Source organism: Podarcis melisellensis (genome assembly GCF_964234715.1).
Source record: "Podarcis melisellensis genome assembly, chromosome: Z".
NCBI lineage: Eukaryota > Metazoa > Chordata > Lepidosauria > Squamata > Lacertidae > Podarcis > Podarcis melisellensis.
Genome location: NC_138547.1, coordinates 30,265,310 through 30,285,622, shown reverse-complemented (window position 1 = coordinate 30,285,622; position 20,313 = coordinate 30,265,310). Strand labels below are relative to the sequence as shown.

At 41.7% G+C, this 20,313-nt stretch overlaps 1 protein-coding gene across 10 annotated transcripts in view; it reads right to left on the bottom strand.

Annotated features, from left to right (window-relative positions):
* DACH2 (dachshund family transcription factor 2) overlaps nt 1–20,313 on the bottom strand; it is a 326,026-nt gene that overhangs the window by 49,774 nt on the left and 255,939 nt on the right. For all 10 annotated transcript variants that reach the window (XM_081897386.1, XM_081897378.1, XM_081897380.1 and 7 more), the window contains 2 exons: nt 9,278–9,413; nt 6,656–6,736 (listed from right to left, as the gene is read on the bottom strand). In XM_081897386.1, coding sequence (XP_081753512.1) covers nt 6,656–6,736; nt 9,278–9,413 — 217 coding nt within the window. The remainder of the gene's footprint in view (nt 1–6,655; nt 6,737–9,277; nt 9,414–20,313) is intronic.

Here is a 20,313-nt window from a genome sequence, read left to right as displayed (position 1 = left end):
TGAATCTCTTTATTTATATCCTTCCATGGCCCCACCAGTCAGCCTTTCATGGCTGTCCTTGTGACACTATTCTAAGAGCTGATAGCAAAAGATGCCATTAAAAATGGTCTTAGCTACAGTGCGCATTTAGCGCTGGTTAGAGGAAATAATTGCAGCCAGGAAAATGCTAGCCAGTCAATTAACCCCTAAATCACATCTTGAGCAGCACAGTAAATAAAGGGTACAGGTTCAAGTCTCAATTAGGGTGACCGTTTCCCACCCACCCCGCTCCTTTAATAATGTAGTCTTGTGGTCAATTAAATTCCTTAACACTGGATTAATTGCTAAAGGAACAACGGGCAACTTCTCATTTAAAGGTTAGTTATAGAGTGCCTTAGCCTATTAGGTTTATTGTCAACTAGTTCTGAAGCATCAGTCAATTGTGATGGGAGTGTGGGGGAGATACTTGCCAGTGCCACTGAACTATTACCGGCAGCCTATTCCTGACCCTGCCAGTATCAGCCCTTATGCTGCCCTTCTTTCAAGCTGCAATCCTCTATCTACTTACCTGTGCATAAGCTTCCATGAACTCATTGGGCCTTACATCTGTGGAAACATGTATAGCATTCTGCTGCTAGGGTCACTTCACAATAGGTACTTCACATTCGTGTGTTTTGCTCCCAGTGTTGTACTGGTGCGAGTGGGAGGGAAGGGAAGGGAGCTGGTCCCTTTGAATGTTTTGATTTATACCCCACCTTTGAGGATACAGATGGGGAACCTTCAGTCAATGTTGAGTCTTGAAGGCCTGTTTAAAAGTGTAGAGGCATGTGCCTGATCTCACGTGGCACTGAATCCCACAATTTGGGGGGCCACCACGGAGAAGACACTATTCCACCTGCCTGCCAGCACACAATGCTCCTAACATTTTGTCTGTTCCAGCAGACCACAGGGTCAGCCTATAAGAACACAAGGAGCTGCCTCACACCAAGTCAGACCACTGGTTCATCTTGCTCAGTACTGCTCACACTGCCTATCAGCAGCTCTCCAGTGTTTCAGGCAGGAGTTTCTGCCAGCCCTACCTGGAGAAACCAGGAATTTACTTTGGGCTTTTCTGCACTCTACCACTGAACTGCAGCCCTTCCCCAAAGCCATTGTTTTATTGTAGAAATCGCCCCCTCACCAAATGAGTGCTCCACCATAAACTCAGATCTCTTAAAAAAAATTAAAAGACTTCAGCTTATAGCTTTAAAAGCTATAGATGCTAAGCCCATCAGCATTTTTATCAGTTTGCATGGCATATTGGTGGAAACAGCAACTCAGGATATTAGTTTGCCTTTCCATCTGCTTGGCCTCTTGATTTGTGCCATTTATGAAGCACTTCTTTGCTACTCTTTTTTGGGGAGAATAAAGTCTGGGATCACCTCATGGGAAGCGAAAGACATATGCTGATATTCTAGACTGCGACTGTTTGAGGTATGGGGGGGGGGCTGATTCTTCTTGGACAGCATTCTGTTGAGTAGGTGCTGGAATCATATAAAACAAACACACCAAAAAGGCAGAGAGAGAAGGAGGGGGGGGGGGAGTCAGCTAAGTTCCTGAGCCAAATCACTGATCTTTTCTTATCTTCCAACTCATTAATTTTCACCCCTTGCTCAAAAATGAAAACAGTCCATCTGAAAGACTGTCTATTATTACTGCAACCCCTCCCCTCCCCAAAACTATTTCCAAAGTTTCTGAAAGCAACAATAACAGATGCTGGAACGGTTGAAAGTATCAGAAACTGCAATGCCACGCAGAATAAAACTTCAAAACAAAAAGCAGAGGGGGAGAGAGATTTGTACATTATCCCAATAACTGGGAATGATTTCAGGGTTTAAAGACACAGGTAGACAGTATTTCACCCCTTATATAATAAAACTTATCAAATCCAACCTAGTCTCTACAAACAAATGGGAAAAGGATATGGCCCTTTCACAATATTTGTAGGCAATTGCTTTTTCAAAAAACAGTGTTACAAATTAGCTTAGATATCTATTGCTAAAACTTGGGCCGCTTGAGGAATCTGGTGTTCGTAAAAACCACTATGAACAGACTTCAGTTGCACCTTCCATGTCTGGTTTGGAAGTTAGCTAATTCCTGAAACTTCTGGAGTGATTTTTGGCTCAAAGTATGCTTGAAAGTGCATATTTTGAGGCAAAAATATATCTTAAAATGGGTATTTAAATATGTGTTTAAATGCTAAATTTTCATGCTCATTAAAAGAACAATTTAAAATTAACAGATTAAAGCACAAATGGAATTGACTTATGATGAACACATGCAAAAATGTCTAACTAACTTACCCATCCTCAGCTAAACAAAAGTGCCATATATTCAAAAATGTAGAAAAGCGTTGGTGTGTTGTTTCCCTTGCCTATTTTGAACAAATTCATATTTTCCAGTTTATAGAGACTACATAATACAGGGGAGAATTAAACTTAAGGCTGCCGACATGATTTTTAGGGGCCCAGAACACTGCATGTGAATTGGGCTCTTCTTCTCACACTCAAAAGTGTACAAAAACTTGCATACACTTTGTACCATAAGAACATTCATACCCTCTTTTGTAGGAGGGATAGAGTACACAAAATAAAAAGTAAGATATGTGACAGACAGAATGGCATCAGGTGAAGCTTTCCCCATAGATGTAAAGGTAAAAAAAGGTAAAGGATCCCTGGATGGTTAACCCCAGTCAAAGGTGACTATGGGGTGTGGTGCTCATCTTGCTTTCAGGCCAAGGGAGCCGGCGTTTGTCCGCAGACAGCTTTCCGGGTCATGTGACCAGCATGACTTAAACCGCTTCTGGCGCAACGGGACACTGTGACAGAAGCCAGAGTGCATGGAAACGCCATTTACCTTCCCGCTGCAGCAGTACCTATTGATCTGCTTGCGTTGGTATGCTTTCAAACTGCTAGGTTGGCAGGAGCTGGGACAAAGCAACAGGAGATATTTCCATAATAGAAAAGGCCTAACCTGATGGATTTCTGCCTGCCATCCAGCTCAAGAGCCCTGTTCTTCCCTTCCAATCCTGAATAGTGGAAAGAACTTAAGTTTCATGAGTTGTAAACTGGTTATGTTGCTGTAGACCTTTTGTCAGTAGATCTTATGTTAGCAGTACTAGATAAGAGTACATTTCGGATGGGGGTTGTGATCAAAGGAGATTGATGATTTACGGCAACTAAGCCCATGCCTGGAGAAATCAACATTAAATTCTTAAAAAGCAAGCTGTGCATTCTAAAAACATTTGTTGTGATCATTTATTTTTTCCTTAATAACTACAGCAATGTTACCAGAACAAGTCGAATAGCTACCACTTTCTTTTTCTTGTTTTGAGCAAAAAAGTATTTCAGTCTTTGACATGAATCTCTCCATTTACAAGTTTTTACCACCAGCAGCAGTGAATCCCCCTATTTTTCCTCTATGGGTGCTAAAGCAATTAATCACCTGCCTTGCCCATTGCTGCTATAAGTTTAACCCCTGCCTCCACCAACTGCATTTACCTAAAAGAGACTGAATAGCAACACTGTACTACACTGCAAGCGGATCATACACTACTTGCCCCCCCCCCAATAAGTATAGCATCACTGGGCTACTTTGTAGGGATGACATAGCCTACACATCGTCGAGAACAATCCTCCTGCTCCTTGCAATATATGGTAATGATTGATTTTATTTCCATTAGCAGGGCAATTACTTGATACCCACATACTAAAGAAGAAGAAGAAGAAGAAGAAGAAGAAGAAGAAGAAGAAGAAGAAGAAGAAGAAGAAGAAGAAGAAGAAGAAGAAGAAGATAGCATGAAGCTTAATCTGAGTTTGAAAGAGCATGTATTCCTGTTTTTGCTGCTACTTTTGAGAGGACACACTACTGCTCTGTCACCACAACACTGCAGTTCTTGATTTCTCAGTTGTTGTTGTTGTTGATATTATTTGGATAGCAATCACTTCTCTATGGAAAAAGATGGGGAGGCAGCATCAAAATGACACAGAAAGTCCCTTAAAAATTAACAGGGCAGCCTTTTGATATTGTCTGATTCTAGAGGAAAAACTAGTTTGACATGCGCCCCGCCCCCATCCCTGACCTAAACATGGCTTCAAAATGGCCCAGGAAATCTCTTCTGTATTGTCTGGAGAAGGGATTTCCTTGGCCATTCGGAAGACATGTTTGTGTCTTCTCTGGTTTGTGTGACTTTATTCTTCTCTATAGCGTTTTTCAAACACACCTCTGACTTCACTCACTGGTGAAACACACTGAAAGGTAAGGGTAAGCTCATAACTAACAAAGCAATTGCCTCAAATGGTGCCTGTGCATTTTGCTTCATAACTTTCATTCCACATGTGCTAGGGACACTTTTTTTTTTTTTAATGAAAGCTCACAGTTTGGCTCCCCTGCTGGATCTGGACCTGTAACCCCTCTTCCCTGCCCCTAGGTGGTCCTGATTATTGCGGCATCCTACAGGGACACACTCTGAATTCTGCTCCCTACCTATTGAGGAACAAGATCACCTTGTCAGCATTTTAGTGCTTCTTAATATGGAGTGTTAACAACTGTAGCTGGATTTTGCACAAGTTGCCCTGCTAATTGTTATGGAATACCAAACTTTTGGAGTTACCATTTAAGACGCGGGCAAACACCTCTCCCTCACTCCCCTGCTCCCCCACCCTGCCCCCATTACATGCTTTTAGTAATTTGCTCAATGACTGAAAAACTCCAAGCTACAGCAAAGCTGGCATTTTATGGCCTGCAGAGCTATAAATCATTTTAAAAATCATGATGATATTACTCAAACCAGATGTGAAAACATATGTTTGCCATGCTTGTGTAAATTGCTGACTTGTCATACTTAATAAATGTTGATAATTTTGAGTTAACTACATACCACCTTAATAATAACTTTGAAAACCTTCACAGGGATAAATACTATTATTATTATTTTTCTCGGTAAAGACAAACAGTCAGGGTATGAAAAATGAGGCTCACATTTCATACAAATATACAAATATTGCGGAAGGAAATACTGTATACAAAACACAAGTAACAGAAGTATATAGGTAAGCTACAAGGAACAGCCCAGATATGACTGCAGAATTTGCACTCCTGAACTGGCATTCCCTATTTAATATTCATCTGCTTGGTATAATTTTGGTGGAGTGTGAATCAAAATTTGGATAATTTTGCCATATAACTTCCAATAATCTGTAGCCACAGGCTCACTCCAAAATGGGTGTTCTAGGGGGGGAAACTGTATTCAGAAATGCAACTTTCAGCCAACTTGCTGAGTCACAGTAAGCACTCAAAATATTTAGTCATATTCATATTTAATCTATTTTTGCATACCATATTATACATGAATTTATTTATGTAGACATGTTCACTCTGCTTTTCCATTCATATGGTCCTTCAAAGCAACAAAACAACAACCAGAAAGCTCTGGCATTGCAAAACACACACATACACTCTCCAATGAATGCAGCAACCAGCAGCAAAGAAGCAGCAGCAACAAAACCAGGACCTAACTCTGATAAGATGACCACTCAGGTGACAAATGCTGGGGCACATTCCCAAGAGCCAAGTTACAAGGGAACAGCCATAGCTCACAGGTAGAATATTTGCTTGACACGCAGAAGGTGCCATGTTCAACCCATAACATCTCCAGGTGAAGCTGGGGGTTATTATTATTTTGCCCCCTGTCTGAAACCTCGGAGAGCTGCTGCCGTGTAGACAATACTGAACTAGGTGGACCAAGGGCCTGGTGGTTATGTCCCTTTGTGCTTTTGAACCTATGCTGCACCCTCATCAATGCAGTAGCCTCAGGTACAGTGGAGGCCACTATCCTGTTACCACTATCAGAGTAAGATTCAGCTGCCAAACTAGGCAGCTTCTGTACGTGGCATTTGTGTGTGTGTGTGTGTGTGTGTGTGTGTGTATTGTGTTTCACCATGGACAGCAAAGTATACTGAAAAAATAGTGTCTTGATCTGGTGTCTGAAGGCAAGACAAGAAGGAACCAGATGGGTATTTCAATACAGGGTTTGATATATGTAGCCTTATGGAGTTCAAGACCCTAATATCTCAAGGCTACCCCTGCACTACACTTGGTATTGGTCCTCTAGAACTATTCAGGAATAGATACCCCTATCCAAGGGCATCAACATCTATCTTTGTGTTGAAATAATGTATTATTTCCATCAACCTGTGAAATGCTCTCTTCCCAATGAATAAAACCTGGCTCTTTTGAACTTCAGGTCTATACTTGTGGGTTACTTTCCTGTCTGTCCCTATCTCTGGTGTGTTTATTTCCATGAAATGTGAGGCCTCAGAGGTCTGAATCAGCTGTTTTACCTCTACATGAAAGAAGCTCACCAATATCCCTAACAATTGATTGAACCACGTAAGCAGAACTTGCAGCCTATGAACCAGACAGAGTTTGTTTGTTTGTTTGTCTGTTTGTTCTCCACGGTTAGAAGACAGAGTATAGAGGGGGCAGGGGGCTTTGCAACAAATGCCATCTAATTGCAATCTAAAACCAAATGAAAGATACACACTTAGCTACTGTGATCATTTTTCAACAGACAGGAAGAGTGCAGTGAATCCAGTCTGTGATCCTTTGTGAAGAATGAAATATTAGAGGACATTACCTTTTTCCTTCAGGAGTTTCTTTGGGTTGGGCCCAGGCTCTTGATCCACAGGTTCACCCTCTCTATTGGTTGCCAGCAGGCCTAAAAGAATGGGCATGACAGAGTGAAGAAGGAAAAAGAGTGAGAGTCATTGACCTGCATATTTGCCAAAATTATAAACAATATCCTCAATGTACAACAGTGAAGAGCAATTACTATATTCTTGGGGGCACTCAAACTTCTTGAGATTGCTATTCAGGAACTGGAAATGTCACTGCTCAATGTCCCACTCTTGCATCGTGGTGTTCCTCTTCTGTCGTTCAATGTATTGGTTTTTATGCTTCTGTGCTTTTATGTTTGTACATATTTTATGGGCTTATAGCCGTAAATAAATATAAGATAAGATAAGATTGTGCCACATACCTGCCACCAAGGATCAGGTTTTATAATGAACACTGCTTTGGCTAGCGGGTAAGAGATTTGTGAAGCCCAAGAGCTTCAACATAGCTGGCCAATTCATACAAAGTCAGATGGGAAAGGGCCTTCGGAGCACATCCTTTTAGTTATTTGGTGTCCCTTTTCCACTGGTGGCCCTTGACTGGGCTACATTACATCCTAGCCAGAGAAATCAGAATAGTTAACTTTATGGCCACTGCAAAGAATTCACATATGTTCTTAAAGCTTAAACCCACCATGATTGCAGTGTGGGATGGTGTCAACTGAAGCAAGCCTTAGCAGGAGGGATACCTACTCTTCCTACTACAGATGCTTTCACGTAAATATTTAGTTGTCTCCTTTATCACCATTGATGATATTCTATTAATCTGCCGGAGGTATATTCAAATGTCAATCCATTTATGCTCTCTGAAATACCAAGTAATACTATTTCCTAGTGTGAGAGAGGTCACATCTCTAAGTGAATTTGCAAAATACTTTTCCCCACCTATGTCAGTGATAGCTAACTTGTGGTCTTCTAGATATTGCTGGACTTCAGATCCCATCAGCCCTAGTCAATGGCCAAGGATGATGAGAGTTGTAGTCTGACACCCAGAGGACAAAAGGTTCTCCATCCCTGCTCTGTGATCAATACTGGCAACTGGAGTCTAGTAATGGATGCCGGCAAAATTGCTATGGAACATGAAAATGCACACCAGTTAGATCATTCAAATACAAACCACCACCATTTCTAAGAATTATCTTTCACTTTTTCACTTTTTAAAAAAATGCCTGGTTCCCATATTTTGTACCTTGTTGGACACATTCACAAGTTAAAAAAAAATCCATATGCACCATTTGCTCGTGCATCTTGTATGAACAATTCTGAAGTGGTTGTGTAAGAAGGCACCTAGTGTTAGGAGCCCACATTATCCCTTCCATATAAAAGCCTAACACATTAAAGGTAGACTGGGGCTATGTTTTCTGCCAACAGCTGTACTCCAACAAAGGAGGTGTTCATGGTGCATTTTGGCACCAATTTTTCTAAAAAAAAAAAATAGCACTGCACACCCTCCATCCATTAGTCACATGAGAAATGGGAGTCTAGGGGTATGGACAAAATGAAAGCTTTTTTTTTTTTGGAGGGAGGGAATTACCAATTCTTGAAGACAGGGGAAAATAAGCCTGCAAGCACAATACAAAGAAAACCATGAAGAAAGTGAAAAACTGCAGATGAGTTGAGACATGAGTGATTTCCTCTGAAATGTTCAGATTAACTAATTAAGAAGAGTGATTCATTGAAATCATTTCGGAAGAAAAATGCTTTTAATAGACCAGAGGATTTAAGGAATTGGTAATTATCTGTAATTCCTCTCACTTAATAGACAGATATAGACAGCTAGATGGTTAACAACCCAAACTGATGGATGACAGTTCAAAGACAATAATCTTTGCCACTGAGATTTTTCTTTTAATGTAGCACCTGTAAAATCACATGGATGAGGTAACTATATGATATTTGGCTTTCTTATTTTCTTTATTGATTTAAAATTACATTTGTCATACTTAACAGAACTATTAAAATTCTATTCTAAAATATTATTATTATTATCAACATACTTTTCATGACTCTGATGAATGTTTGTTGTCAGAGAGCAAACATTTTAAAATAAATATGGTGATTTTCAGGTTGCAATCAGATTGCAGACTGTGACTATAGGAACGTAGGTACATAGAGTCAGACCATTGGTATATCCAGCTCAGTATTCTTTACTCAGACTTGCAGGAGCTCTCCTAAACTAATATAATCTGTTTCCTAAATTTTTCAGGACTGAAACCAACCAGAGCATATTCTGTGAGGAAGTACTAATTATAACTGTTACCTAATTAAATTGGATTCAAGCTTGTATCATATTCTTCTCTCCACTTAAAATTGGGTGTGCAATCTTCCTTGGGAATAAATCCAACTGAACTCAGTGGGATGAACTTCTCTGAGAACAATCTTAGGCTTGTGCTCTTAAGTGGCTAATCTAACTGATTAAATGTTACTGCCACCCACAGTCATTATTTCTTGTTTGCATCCTTTGGATATATGCTCACTTCCTACAATTAGCTTTCTTTCCACCTGTCTCTTGTGAGAGATCTTTGACAAAGGACAGTTCCAGACATCAGTGGCATCAGAACAGCCACCAAGAATAGGGTACCAACCAATTCTATCTGATGTGTTGTCAAGCTGCGATGGAGAACTTGAAATGCTGCTGCTCTGGTGTGAAGAGGCATGACTCCCGGGCCGCTGACTCTCTTCCATGGATGGGGCTGGTGAAGGGCTGTCATGAATTCTCTCCTTTAGAAAGAAGAAGCACATTAAAATAAAGTATTTGGAGTACATCACTGCTGCCCCAATTCAGACTGATGGCTAGGCCATCCCCCAAACCTATCAGAACACACACATATATCTGCCAAGACAGTACTATCCTAGGTGCCTCAGCAGAAGAGGCAGAGAAGGGTAGGCAAGAGGGAGAGCAGGAATGCATGCTGGCATGGCTCTGTTGCAGTGCCTTTGAATACAAGGGGGACTCAAGACCTCAAGACCACTGGGAATAGCAGGTAGGGAGAGTGCTGCAGGTGGCTGTTCAAAAGGCAGCCAGGCATCAACCAGCCCCAGAGTGCTCTGGTGAGAGAAAGTCAAAGGTGGAAAAGATCCCAGAGAGGTGGGGGGTGCTTTAAATCCACTCCTTAATACCTGGGGCACAAGCTAAGGCAGTAGCTGTGTGAGATGACCAAGTCATAGTAAGCAATTAAAGCAATCAAATAGTATTTGGTGTTACTTTAGAATACACTTTCAAGATCAGTTACCCAAAGGACAGCATATTTTACCCCCAATGCATTTTTATGCTGTACACCTGGGGTGGGGTAGCCTGTGACTCTCCTGATCTTGCTGAACTACAACTCCCATCAGCCCCAAACAGCATGGCCAATGGTCAGGAATAGTGGGAGTTGTAGTTCAGGAACATCTGGGGAGCCAAAGGCTAGCCATTCCAGCTGCACAACTTTGCTGAATTGCTTTGTGTTCTGCTCTACAGATTGGGTCCACCTACATCTGCTAGGCTCTACCTCAAGGTTTGCCAAAGTCTGAGAGGCTCCGTCCTTAGATCCATCAATGACCTCTTTCTCACCACCTGTTGCAGCTCTGATCTCTCTCCGTGCTGATGCCAGACCCTGCCCCGTGATTTTTTATTTTAGGCTCTGGCTTCCCTAGTCAGTAAGGTATCCTACTATACGGAATACAGTTCTCTGTTTCAAGTGCTGATTGATCCAGGTCCAATTTAAAGATAAAAAAGAAGGGAGATCATGAGTCCTGAAGCTGCCCATCAGTAGTTAGCAGCTGGACAGCAGACTAAGCAGGCACACTGGTCACAGTTTCAACCCACTATTTAAATCACAGTAATTATTTCCAATTTTCTATACCTACAAATTAGCACATGCAAATTTTATGTAAATCTATCCTCTTTGTGTCCTCTGTTGGTGATACATGTCCTCTTGGGAAGGGAGGGCCACTACTCAGTGGTAGAGCATCTGTTCTGCATGAATAATGCCCTAGGTTCAATCCCTGGCATCTTCAGGTAGGGCTGGGGGAAAGCCTCCTCTGAGATCTTGGAAGCTGCTGTTGGTCAGTGCAGACAACACTGAGCTAGATGGTCTAATGATGTGACTCAGTAGAAGGAAGCTTCCTCTGTTTTGGCAATGTGTTAAGATGCCACGCTACTAATCAGGCCTCATATTTCAAGCTCTGCTTCCAGCAGGCTGTGCAGGGGGTCCTAGAACAGAGTTTCCTAATTGTAATACTGTACATAGCATTTGTCTATTCCAAACACACAGTGCTGAAAATGTTGCCTGAAATACGTTTTTTTAATAGGATAGTTATTGGACATTCAATGCCAAGTGAACCTCAAAATCATGTAACAGATGCCTATCTATTATACAGTGGTTAATCCTCAACGGACATGCTTTTTAACTCATTATCTCTTATTTAATGAACATACAATAACTAATAAAACTTAAAAGAGAAGCATTTAATTGCTGTACTATTTGTCTACTAATTAAAAATATTTGTTAACCTTAAACAGATCGTAATCTATTCAAGGCCTTTTGTGCCTCTGTATCTTGAGGGCATTTTTTATTTAAATCAGTTTGAAACAAACATTGGGTGTTTTTTCCTTCTCTCTTCCCAGGGGACTTGTAGGATATTATTGCAGAGATTATAACTATATTGGTAAGAAAAGGAGGAGAACAATAGGCACTACTATTTTGGGTAGTGAAAATGGCCTCTGGATTACATTACTTAAACTGAGAAAGGACCTGAGAGAGAAACAAGGAAGCGTTGGTTCTGTTTTTTGAATTTTTCCCATCTATTGCATGCATTTGAAGAGTTTTTTTCCTTAGTTTCCAATCCCTTACTCGTCCCAAAGAACCCCTTTGATTCAAGACTCTAAAGCAAAACACGTGGACCTCCAGATGTTGTTGGACTCCAACTCCCATCAACTTCAGCCAGCATGGCCAATGGTCAGGAAAGATGGGAGTTGTAGTCTCTGGCCTAATGGAACAATGACAGAACAGCTTAACTTACAAATAATGAACCCTTTTGGAAAGAGAAAGCAAATTTGCATCATTGCTAACTAAACATGTGGGCACATGCTTGATGTGAGAAGGATTTCCATTTCACAGGTAGGTAGTAGTGGAGCTCCCTAGAGGTCTGGACTCTTGACAAACTACATTTAGATGGCACTTGGTGATAAATGAAGACCCAGCAATGAGAACCAGGATGTGGATTGAGACGTTCTCTATAATGGAAGGCAGTTGTGATTCTCTTTTTGCCCCTTAATATATGCGAGCAGTTTCTTCTTTGCACGTAAACAGATCCATTTTTCAGCCCCGTAATCAGTATGCATCTATTAAGCTACTTAACAGCAATGAGCTGTGGTTCATTAGGTAGCTACTGTTGTGTCTCCGTCTAGTTAAAATTTCACAGCAAGTTAATCTATTTTATTACAAATGAGAACACAAGCGATAATGTCCCCGCCATTTTCCAAACACAGGGTTAACAGTATTTGTAACAAATCAATGAGGACATTTCAATAGAAAAATTGCAAAGCTCAAAGCCTGAAATCTTTTTTTTACACCTTGATGACTTCATTCTGTCGTTTCTGAATTTTACAGCCCCGTGTCACTCTTCATGTATTTCAGTTTTGTTCTCCTGAAATAGCTGTTGTTCCGCTAGCCCAACACATTAAAGGCTTCTTTCTGAATAGCGAATTACTACTCACTCAGAGGGAAGAAAATATCAGAAAAGCGCAAGGGGAACCTGTGGAGCTTGGACTCCAGCTCTTGTCAGGTCCAGCCAAGCATGGCCAATGGTCAGGAGTGGTAGGAGTTGCAGGGGAACCAGAGAGCCACAGATTCCCCATTCCTGTATTAGAAGACTGCTACAACAAAACTAAAGCTTACTGTCAATAGGATTGCACTCTACTTGAAGGACCAGGGTTGCAGTCTGCAGGTGCTCCTGGGTTGCCAGGTGGCACATTTGCACAGCTTTGGCTGGAGTACCAGCTGCACCCTTTCCTAGATAAAGTAGACCTGCATGGAACTACCGTTGAAGAATGTTTGGAAACTCCAACTAGTGCAAAACGCAGTGGCAAGAGTACTATCTGGGATTTTTAGGGGGAGCACATTACTTTGTCTAATCTGTGCTGGCTTCCAGTTCAATTTTGGGGACACTTCAAAGTGCTGGTCGTCATTATTATTATTATCATTATTAAAATTTGTATACTGCTCTGTACCCATAGATCTCAGGGCGGTTAACAACATAAGATTACCACCATCTATCTATATCTATCTATCTATCTATCTATCTATCTATCTATCTATCTATCTATCATCTATCTATCTATCTATCATCTATCTCTATCATCTATTATCTATCTATCTATCATCTATCTATCTATCTATCTATCTATCTATCTATCATCATCATCTATCTATCTATCATCTATCTATCTATCATCAATCTATCATCTATCTATCATCTGTCTGTCTCTCTGTCCATCTGACCGTTCATCCATCCATCTGTTCATCCATCCATCCATCCATACTAAAAATCAAAACAAAACAAAGACAACCAATAACCACCTCCCCTTCGACAACACATTTAAAAAGGCATAAGATGTCAATCAGCCAAATGCCTAGTTAAACAGGAACATTTTAGCCTGGCACCTAAAGGTGTATAACAAAGGCACCAGTCAAACCACAGATAATGCGCTCTCCTCAGCTGTCACCTGCAGAACTTCTTAGGGTGGCATGAGTCTTAAGAGGGCCGCTTTTCCAATCTTAACACCTGAGAGGGTCTGTAGGGAAGGAGGTGATATTTGAATCTTACTTCAGCATTGGCAAAGGGACAGCGTCCTTCACTGCACAGAAGGGCATCAGGACGGGGTAAGAATGAAAGACAACTGTGCACCAACATTTTGCCACCACTCCACGCCACCAGCATCTGCCACCCGATGCTCTGGTAGCTGGGTGGCAGAGCCTTGCTTTCTATGCTACCGTTCTAAAAGCATTTCTCTTTGCCAAGGCTTTCCAAGATTAGTCTGAGAGTCATGTATATTGATGGTTATTGTGGATATGTGAAGTTATTGCATTTCTTATTGCTTTAATATTATTTCATTATGCACTGTTTTTCTTACTTTTGGTAATTGCTTTGCATTTTTTAAAAGTTGAACACTTTATATACATTGTTCAAAGTAAAATAATTAATAAATAGCTCCGTCAAAAAATTACCAGTTCTCTCTGTTCCTTTCATTTACCAAGAAGTGTCCTATTTCCCTTTGCATCCCCCTTCCAACACATGTACAGAAATGCAAACTGCAGGACATTTTTCTCATACCCTACTCCCCTGCAAATGAACTGCTGAACTTCAACAGACCATCCAGTCATTAAAAAGTATTTAACATTACCTTTAGTCCTACTTTAGTGCTGTTAGTGTGCTGCCAAAGCTTTCTGTAGCTGTTATTGGGCAAGTGGCAGTTGTGTGTGTGTGTGTGTGTGTGTGCGCGCGCGCGCGCACACACACACACACACACACACGATTTAACTGTAGGAGTTTGCATGAGAACATTGATGTTTTATTTGCATTTTTATGTTTTGGTTTTAAATGTAAGTCACCCATGAATTTGTTAAGGGGCTGCCTGGAATGCACTGGCTAACTGTTCCCACTAGATGCCAACACCCTAAAGGGATTCATACATGTGGAAGTATTGACATTAGCATTCTCATTTCCATGGATGGAACCCTATGCATATACACCCATGTCTGCTTCAAATAGATAAGATCATGCATCAACCATGGGGGAGTGGTGGTTATCAGTAGTGTGTTAGTCCATGCATTCTGCATAGCCCCTTTATAAGTTCAGTACCAATGGGTACCACATGACAGAAGATGGCTTTTGCCAGGGCCCAAACTACCCATTCAGAGTGACCAAGTCAGCCCAACTCACAACAATATATACATAACACACAGATACACACATGCAGAGCATATCTATTCTTGACATAATCAACTTGACCTTAGTACTTCCAGCAGTGATATTTCATAGTATTGATCTTCACTTGTGTGCCAAGTGTTTAGAGGAGCTGTGATGCTAAGGCTTGCTTGTTTATTTTTATTTCTAGTGCAGCTATAATTACTCATCCAAATGTTAATCTATTAATGAGTTCCTAAAGGACTTAATGGCATTTCTCTGCTGACAAGTGGGTTTTGCAGCTCTGTCTGAATACTGGAATTTTATTCATACATTTGTCTCGATATTTCTTTTTAATTTATGCCTTTCCTCTTGTGATCTTCTGGGCAGGGCAATGTGGGAGTTAACTCACTAATGAAACTGGAGGCAGCATAACAACATCACCCTGCTTCAGGATCTTTCTGAAAACAAAAATGAAGAATCTTCAAGATTGTGATTTTATAGGGAAAGTATGGCTTCCCGATGAACACAGAATACCTTTGGTAATGCAAATTATCTCTTCAAAATGATGTTTTCACTGTGGTGTTTTTAATGTTATTATACCTGTTTGAGGCTGCACTTCTCAGAAGGAGCTGAAGGCTGCATCAAGGGTAGCCCTTTGGGTCAATCTTTTGACAACCAAATACAGTGGTACCTCTGGTTACGAACTTAATTCGTTCCGAAGGTCCATTCTTAACCTGAAACTGTTCTTAACCTGAAGTACCACTTTAACTAATGGGGCCTCCCGCTGCCGCTGTGCAATTTCTGTTCTCATCTTGAGGTAAAGTTCTTAACCTGAGGTACTACTTCCATGTTAGCGGAGTCTGTAACCCAACATGTTTATAACCAGGTGTTTGTAACCCGAGGTACCACTGTATCCTTTTGAAATAGTGTTTTCAAAGAACCTCCCCATGCATTCACAGAACATGTGAGAGGGAAAGATGTACTGTGCTGAAAAGCCTTGCCTTGCAGATCTCTCTGGCTATGCCCCCTGGCACCTACATGTCCAGCTAAATTTGTGAAAGCAACATGGGAATAGTGGGCACTTTTATACATTTAAATGGATGCAGAGGTATCATGGGGTATGACCAAATGAGCATTTCCATGTTGGGAGTGACTAGCCATCACATTCCTACTCCCCACAAATATTCAGAAATGATGGAGCTCTGAACTGTTTTGCCCATGTAATCCTTGTAACCGCACGAGAGAATCATCTAAATGTTCTATAGAATCCCACCGCCAGGAAATGGCAACCATGCCATAGGTAAAGTATAAATCAGGCTTAAATTGGATGGATGTGTTTCAGTTCAGAACCTCATGTGAGCTACAACCTCCAGCTTCAGGAATGTAGACTTTCCCATTCTTTTCAACACAGGGGGCAATCCCAATGAATGAAGCTCTTACGGTGGAGTTAGGGGATCTCCATGTACACAGCAAAGCTTCTCATCCACAGCATATCCCTGGAGCAATGATCTGAACTTCACACTTTTCTAACCTACCACTTGGTTTACTAAAGGCTTATCAGACTATTGTGTAACCATGACTGTCAGGGATCTTTCCCACTACTAACTACCTCTTGCTTTTAAACTGGAAACAGAAAGCTAACCTTGTACTTTCTGAATGTGGATCACATGCTCTACCTCTGAGCATGCAAAGAACGTGCTCTACCACAATGTCGTTGTCCCTCCAGAGGAAGTAACTTTGGTATCAATAAAATGAGTATTGCTGTTTAGGAATTATGCCTTGGGGGAGGGGCGGGGGGAGGACTATCAACCTGAAAATGCCTTCAAGCTCCACAAGCTCATCTCACCCACCATGTTCCGGCGTGCACCAGTTCCACTCTTTCTGTTCCCAACCTTCTCAACACTGAACCTGCATAGAACGCTCAGCATGGTTGGGAATTTTGATAATCAAGGGTGTCTAACTGCATGAATACTTCAACTCATGTCCAAGTGATTGCAATCAGAAGCCCCTTTCAGACTTTCCCCACCCAACACAAGAAGATTAAGAAGTAAGTGGATAGGATGTTTGGGGCAGAGCCAGCATGGATGGCCCTCTCCCCCTGCCCCCTACAAGAAGCATTTCCTGTTCAGGCCCGAACTGGACTTTTGTTTCACTATAATCTGAAAGATTACCTCCACCTTCAGCATGCATTAGCTTTTAATACCAGATGTTCACTTACTAATTTCACTGCATTGTGACCATTTCTCATCAACTCATTAATTGCCAGCTGCTCAGCCAAAGGAAAAACAACAACCCAAACAAACCCATAGATAATCAGAGGATATTGGTAAATAGCCAACCAAGAACACACCACTTTGGCAATTCTCTGTGAGTTGAAGAATAGTAACAGACATTTCCTTTGTGCTATTATAACATTTCCTGGACTTGTTATCAGTATTGCTACTCCAGATAAGTGTGTGGGGGGGGAATAAATTAATGGCCCAACAAAGATCTTTGTAAAAATAAAGGTAAGAGGACATTTAGTGCAGGGATGGGGAACTTCTGGCCCTCCAGATGTTGTTGGACTACAACTCTCATCAGCTGTGGTCAGCAATTAAAATGGTTGGGAATACTGAGAGTCACAGTCCAGCAACAGCTGGAGAGCCACAGTTTCCCCACTCCTCATTTGGAGGAATAGTCAAACTACATTATATGTCAGTCAACAGCATATGTATTAAAATCCCATTAAACAGATAGATGGAATCATCAGGGGTGGCATGGATTAGAAAACTGGAAACTTGAGTTGAACACCATCTTCCTTCTGCACCCCCTGCTCCAATTTCCATTTGGCATCTGGTTGGTCACTGTGGAACACATGAAGCTGGAGCACCTAGTATGTTCCAAGTTTGCTTCTGTGGCATCTGTAACCCCTTGGGGAGAAAATAATCTAGAAGATTTTCCAGCTGTCTCTGCAGAACTAGGTGCACAGTGAAGAGCAAGTATCAAAATCCAGTATATACACTATTCCCATCACACAGCTGGGAGACCTTTTTTGCTCATTTGCAAATTATAGGAATTGGGTGGGCTCCTGTCCATCAGCATTTTGAATAGTTTGTAGGCTAGCAGCAGCTTTGTGTTCTAATAGGCTTATTCTTGGAAAGCAATTTTATTTTATTTTGTAAGGAAGTACTGAATTCAAGGTCCTGGAACAAATGATGAACAGTTCCTTTGCTAAGACTATGGCAAGGAGGACTGGTTGATGTGAGGCAGTGTTAGTGGTTGTTTCTCTGCCCATTCTATTTTCCTTGTCAAGAGAGAGAAAGCTAGAAAGCCTCCCAGCCTCTGCAAACTCTCCTCTGTGTACAAAATGCTGGTGCGGGAGAGACCTTCCAACTAATACTGAACTCGGCCAGCCTATGCCAACAGCACTATAAGCCAAAAACTGGGCTACTGAGAAACCACTGGTGAGATAGCTGCCTATTTGGGGGAACGCCAAGATTTGTAGAGGTGCATGAAATAATTAAAAAATTTAAAAAGGACTCCAAAATAATGGTAAGAAACGAAGAACCGGTACACATGTGATCATATAGTGAAGGAACAGCAGGGGAGGTGAATGCATACTGAGGCTGTTAGACTCAACTGGAGCTCAAGACATGTTGCAACACCCGCACCCTGCCATGGCCATCCCATCCCCAAGCTCTGCACAGAGATTCAAGAGGCCAGAACCCCCCCCCCCCCATAGCATTGCTTTGGAAGTCCCATTTGCCTCTGGCTGCGAAAAACACAAGGAGGAGAACGAAGAAGTCAGCTGTACCTGTTGAGATTTGAGGATTGCCTTCCTCAAATCTACATGGGTAAACTTGGGAGGGGTGAAGCAAGCCCTTCTAGGCATCTTAAATGCACTGTCCACCCTTCTTTTTGCCTAGCTATTGTTTTCCATCATATGGTTCACTTTCTTCAAACTAATTAGGCTTTTCTCTCTCTCGAGCTCCCTGCAATCTCTTTCCTACTATGAAAACATTCCTTATTTGATGCTGTGTTTGACTGATTAAATGATGTTTCCAGGCTTAATGACGTTAATGCTATTTCCAGCCCACATTAGGGCTATATTTGTTATTAACAACAAACGCTGGCGGCTGAGCCAACATTAAAAGGACCTGAAGCACAGTAAAAGGCTAATAAGCGATTGGTCTGACAATATTCCCAGGTTAGCTTTTACAGAAAAGCATGTGGATTTGAAACTCAAAATAGCTCTCCCAACATTAAAGACAAACACAGCGCATTGGTTATTATTTACCAGAAGCTTCCACTGAGCTTTGGAAGAACTGTTATCTGGCACTTATGGGTCTCAAACCTGCATCCCCGAGGAAGAAGCATCGATTCCTTCTGCTATACCATCACAATGATTGCACAGCAAACTGAATAACTGGGAGATCTGCAGGGTTCTTACCATTAGGCACGTGTATCAGTAAAACTACTACTACTACTACTACTAATATATTGATGCATTTGAAGTGCCATAATATCAAAGTGCCTCCTCCCCCAGTGTTTGTTTTTTTAAATGAACATAGAATCAAATGATTTTCAAGATTACATGGGATCTTGGAGGTCAACTTCCCACTGAGTGCAGGATCTATAATGCAGAATGCAACAATGGGAACAGTCTGTACCATACAATTAAAGCACATCCAACAGACATTTACAGAACCTGGCTCCCCAACCCCGCGAACTGTAGTTTCCCATTCACAGAGCTACAATTCAATTAACAAACTACAGTTCCAAGCATTTTGGCTCAAGAAGCCTCAGACTCAGGAAGACATGCGCTTTAAATGTGTGTTGGATGTACGATGGTGCGGACCCTGCCTGTTCGTATCCCTGACAGACGGGTGGCCAGCCTCAGCTTAAATACCCGTAGTGAGGAAGAGCCACCATTCCCCAGGGCAGCCTGCTTCCACTGTCAGACAGATTTCACTGCCATGACATTTCTCCTAATGTTTAGCTGAAGTGTGTTTTCTTCCAATGTCCACCCATTAATAATAATTCTAGCCCTGCCTCATGCAGTGACAGAGAAAAAGTCTGTCTGAGCCAAAAGGTTGGCCGAGCTACAAATATGGCTCTTATCTTTGCACAATAATAGGATACATTCCAGGCCATGCAAAGGATAGGGGTTTACCTCTCCACCTCTTCCCCCTCTGTATCTTTCATCTAGACAAGCAGGAGTGGCTGCATGTCACAGGGTGGCATGCTCACTAGTGGACACTTTTGAGTGCAAAGCATCTTCACTTTTATGGGTGAGTGGGGATTTGGACTGGGGCTTGTGTCGAAGTTCAGACTTGGAACCTAGGGTTTCCTTAGAGGAGGAGCAGAGGGAGCATGAACTCTCCCTCATCAGATCTCCAGGCTGCCAGCAATCCTGACAATGGAGTCACTGCATCCAGTGAGTGCATCATTAATGAAAATGAATTCAGACCAGTGACAATGGAGTCCTTAGATCTAGGCATCAATGACAATGGAGTCATTGAATAAGACATGCGTGGCAATGGATTCAGACCAATGACAGTGGTATTACTTCACCCTAGACTTCACACCCTAGACAGTGGTATTACTTCACCCAGAGGGCTCCACACCAGTTACCTAAATTTCTGGCTGGCTCATTCCAACCGGAGTCATAAGGAAAATGAAGAAGGTGAGCCAGGAGCTTCAGGGCCATCTGTGAAGTGCCCAGGTAGCTTCATGCAAGGCTACTTAG